The 4942-nt window shown below is 34.6% G+C and overlaps 1 protein-coding gene across 1 annotated transcript; it reads right to left on the bottom strand.

The window, feature by feature from the left end:
- Positions 1-3079: 3079 nt before the first annotated feature.
- LOC119667255 lies at positions 3080-3511 on the bottom strand. The gene has a single exon (XM_038076546.1). It carries the CDS (start codon positions 3509-3511, stop codon positions 3080-3082), a length of 432 nt encoding a protein of 143 aa, XP_037932474.1.
- Positions 3512-4942: the final 1431 nt, after the last annotated feature.

Here is a 4942-nt window from a genome sequence, read left to right as displayed (position 1 = left end):
TTTAACATGTTCGGAATTAAATTCTTATTGATATATCAGTAATTTGTATAATTTATTAAAACACTTGGCATGGGTAGATGTCAAGGTATAATAAAGAAGTTAAAAGTTGGAAAACAATTAGACTTAACATTATAAATATTTTCTATTATTTTTCTTCTTTTCTATTTGATTAGTTTCTGTAATAATTATCATGGTTTTTGTTCTGAATTGTGCTGTCATCATAGAAGTGCAATTTCGTAATTGGTTTAAACTTTCGGTTCATCTGACGTTATGTGCACTTGAGCCATGCAGTTTTCTCTTAATATTTCGTCATTATTTTCGTTGGTGCTGTCGTCTTTGCTAATGTATCGTTGATTGACGTAGTGCATGTCTTCGTAATTCTTAAGTGTCCAGTCGCCATTATTGGAATTTCTTGGACCGCTATGCATTTTATTTTTTCTTGCTATAAAATTTGCTAGAGTTTTGGAATTTGCAACATTTGATGTCGCATACGGTTTAGTTGCTGGCATTCTAGTTGCTGTTAGCTGTATTGTTGCCGCTTCAACTATTGTGTTTTCTGCAATACATTCGCTTTTGTCAACGGGTGTTTCGGTCATCTTCAATATTGCCTTTAATCTTGGTTTTGTTGTCATTATTATTGTAGTAATTGTTGTTGTAGACATAGGAATTGTAGTATAATTTGTTCGCAACCATAACATCAAAGGTTATGCTGGACAAAAAAAATATACTTTCAAAGTAATCATCTCTAAAATCTGAATTAAGTTCTACTTAATTCTCTAATGATTTCAGGATCTTTATTGGTCTAAAGGTCTCAGGATCTTTATTGGTCTAAAGATCTCAGAATCTTTATTGGTCTTAAGATCTCAGGATCTTAATTGGCCAAGATCGCCATGTAATAAGTTTGGATAGATATAGTTATGTTTGGTTTTTCCTAGCGCAGCGAGGCGCCTTTCTTGTTCGCAACGAGGCGAATAAAACTAGGTTGCAACTAGGCAACTTGAATAAAATAATCAGCGAGACTCAATGTTCTGTTTGAATCTGAATTCTTTATTAAATTTGTACAGTATTTATGCTTATTCTAACTTAAACACTAACCTACCTGAATATTATGTTCGCCTAGTAATTTTCATATAAAAATGCTTAATATGCATTTCAATTAATTTAAAAATATGAATTTATTATTATTATTTTATAATTACCCAAAATATTAAATAATGAAATTCCAATGCAAGTTAATGCACTTTACGAATTTCATTTGCGCAAAACAAAAGAATCAAATTACTTTTCTTTTGCGCTTCTTCACATGGTAAGTGTGTGATCAATGTCTTTGCTTTTGGCATGTGCCAGTAACGTATGTCTTCATATTACCATTAACAAATAATTATTTTGTTTGTTAATATGTAGATATACTACAATATAATATATATACAAATATATTTTGCTGAAGATATTCGTCGTATAAAAAAATGAGTAGAAGATCAAGGTGTTTGCAAATTTCTCAACCCATTTTGTAAAGATACGTTTGTATACAACTTTTTAAAGGTTGGTGGACGTCTAAAACTAGCTTTACTACCTCATATGCAAAGGCATCCTGTATTACTACCCAGGAAATGTTATTTTGTCGAATGTCTCGTACGTCTCTTGCATATTACCAATTTTCACGCTGTACCTAAAGCACTAGTTGCTTTTAAACGCCTTAAATTTTGGATCATCAATGCTAGAGACATTGCGCGCCGAATTGCTAGATCGCGTGTACATTGTGTACGTTATAAACCGAAGTTACTCCAGCAAATGATGGGTAACTTGCCTGTAGAGCCAACCAAGCAATGTTTTTTGAAGTATAGGTAAGTTATCTCTAAGTTTGATTTGTCCTACGGAAAGTTTATGGAAGAATGTCTCTGTTCCTAATAATGGGTCGATACGATTTGATTTATAGGAATTTTCATCTGCAAGCTTAGTGTTTGCTGGTAAATTTCAAGAAGAAATATCAATTTGTGATTGAGGCTGGTACGAAATATGAGAAGTGATGCAAAAATCAAGTAGAATTTCGAAATCAGAAAGTTGAGGTTTTATGTTTTTTCCTTGTATTTGTGTCACCAATACTACTGATTTTTATGTTATGTCTTTCACGCGGTAATCTCAATTTTTGTGAGAATTCTTCAGATATTAAATTAATCTGTGAAGAGATGTCGAGGAGTGCTCTCCCTAACCGATAGTTACTAGTGTTATCACGAACAAGCACAATTGCTGTGGCGAGAATAATTGTATTTTGCGATGAATTTCCTAAATGCGTGTGAACAACAGCTGATGTAGTTTGCACCGTAGGTTGAGGTGCTGGCGATAACGAAAACGTACTAGATGTATTTTGAGCTCGATGAAGCATTGTATGATGAGACTGTTAACAAATCTTGCATTTGAAAGTAGATGTACACTGAGTAACTTTATGATTTTTGGATAAGCAGTTTATGCAGAGAGAAAGTCTTTTCACATTTTCGAAACGATCCGAAACGGACATATTGTTAAAGCGCTGACAACCAGTAATAATGTGATCAGTAGTGTGACATAACGGACAAGTGCGTTTAGTGAAAACAAATGAGCAATTTTGACGAGATTGATGCTTATCGATCATTTTAGAAAACTTGTTGTCATTCCTACGAATAGTGTATTGAGACCGAAGTGGCGTTTCAATCGATTCGAGAAATTGGCAGTGTCTTTCCAGAGACTTAGCGCAGCCTTCCAATAGAGGCAAAGAATGAAAATCAAGAGATTCATTCCACTTATTTTTTGATCCATCATGCTTATCGATCTTTTTAGAAAACTTCTTGTTATTCCTACGAAAAGTGTCTTGAACCTAAGCGCAGTTTTCCCATAAACGCAAAGTAATAAAGTCAAGAGATTCCTTCCACTTATTTTTTGAACCATCATCCACCTTTTGCATTACCAAGTAAATTAGTATTGCATTTGAAATTTTTTTGTCGGAGCCAATTGAACGCAACGAATCGTAGATTGCAGACACATTGTCAACCAGGCTTCTAAGTTGACGACAACTTTGCCTTGATGTATGTGGCAATTCAAATAGTCAAGCAATATTTTCCATAAAAATTAAGCTGCTATTACCATAGCGGGATTTCAATCCTTGAAGTGCCTTTGGATAATTTTCGTTACTAACTTGAAATGCCTTTACGGTATCCAATGCTTGTCCATGTAAACAGTTTAACAAATGATTGAATTGTTCAATATTTGACAATTCAACTTCTCTGTCAATGATTTGATTAAAAGACGAAATAAAATGTTTATATTCGGAGTATCTTCCACTAAACGACGGCAATTTCAATGATAGGAATCTTGTATTTGATGAGACAGGTGAAAATGTGTGAGCTCGTAACGACATAAGCAAATCCACACCTAGTTGCTCTTGAATAAATGTTTTGATGTTGACATATAGATCCTCAAGCTCGCCTCTCATATTGTCTTCAGGTTCCAATTCTTCAATTTGAGTTTGATAGCTCATTAGCTGCGTAAAGTACGATTCCAAAATGCCTAAACGGCACTTAGTTCAATAGGCGATAAAACCGTTGTGTCTGATTTTGTATTTCATTCTATGATACTCCTGATCCGAGTTATATTCTTCTTCGTGTTAGCACGTTGCTGTTTAAGTTCAGTAGCCATAACAGAATCCAATTAAATTGCCGTAGATGCAAAAATCAAAATATTGTGAACAATTGATATATTGAAAACCGAGAAAATAAAACGCAACAATAATTGCACTGAAATAAATCGAACGTAGCAGCACAGCAGCGACCAGAACCAAAAGTAACGTAACAAACGATGCACAAATTTCATAAAAATATGTAAAAACCAAAACGCAATCAAAAAAACAGCGAAGCGTCGCAATTGACAGCAGATGTAGCTGCAAGACAACGCAGCGAGAACTAAAGCGAGAAACAAAGCGTCGCAGTTGACAGCAGATGTAACAGCAAGACAGCGCAGTGAGAACTATAGTGAGAAACAAAACGTCGCAATTTACAGCAATCCACACTATCTATGCAAAACAAGATTCTGCTATACAATCAAATTTTAAAACCAGTTTGGTCATATGGCGCTGAACTATGGGGGAACGCTAGCCAAAGTAACGTCGAAATAATTCAACGTTTCCAGAACAAGGTTCTACGGAACATTTTAAAAGCGCCATGGTATATTAGGAACAGCGATATATACTGTAACGACCCTATTTTTCCCTGAAAAAAAAATGAGGGTCACATAATACCACGCTGCCCTAACGTATTTATGCAAATAATAAAAATAAGCATGAGCAAAAATTGTAAACATGCAAAAACAAAACTTATACAAAAAAAAATGCATCACAACAGCAAGCCGTAAACGGCCAAGAACAATTCTGCACAGAGAAAAAAAAAAACTTAGAAAATAATAAGCATGGGCATAAATGGTAAACAAGTAAAAACAATACTTATATGGAAAAAAATGCAAACTTGAGGATAGCGGGATCAAAAGCGTCGACAAGATCGAATAAAAGGGGATAAAAATGTGAATTCGGTCTCTTTTTTGAATATCAACCTCGAGTAGAGTGGACGTTTTTTTTATCATCCTAGAGCTGAGTGAACGTTTTTTTTCAATATCATCTTAGAGCAGAGTGAACGTTTTTTGTGAACATCATCCTAAAGCAGAGTGAACGTTTTTTTTAACATCATCTTAGAGCAGAGTGAACGTTTTTGTTTGAACATCATCCTAAAGCAGAGTGAACGTTTTTTTAACATCATCTTAGAGCAGAGTGAACGTTTTTTTTTGAACATCATCCTAAAGCAGAGTGAACGTTTTTTTTAATATCAGTTGCGGATAATAGTTGCTGGACCATTGCGCGCCCAGGATACCGATCTGGGAGCTTTAAAAGTTGCCAGATAGAGAAATCTCATAGGAGGCTTCA

This window comes from Teleopsis dalmanni, chromosome 1 (assembly GCF_002237135.1).
Source record: "Teleopsis dalmanni isolate 2A chromosome 1, ASM223713v2, whole genome shotgun sequence".
In the NCBI taxonomy this organism is placed as follows: domain Eukaryota; kingdom Metazoa; phylum Arthropoda; class Insecta; order Diptera; family Diopsidae; genus Teleopsis; species Teleopsis dalmanni.
The sequence above is the reverse complement of the archived record's forward strand: the minus strand, read 5'-3'. Positions and strand labels throughout refer to the sequence as shown.

Coding starts and splice junctions, on each gene's coding strand:
- LOC119667255 (XM_038076546.1), bottom strand. CDS start 3,511: ATGAGCTATCAAACTCAAATTGAAGAATTGGAACCTGAAGACAATATG.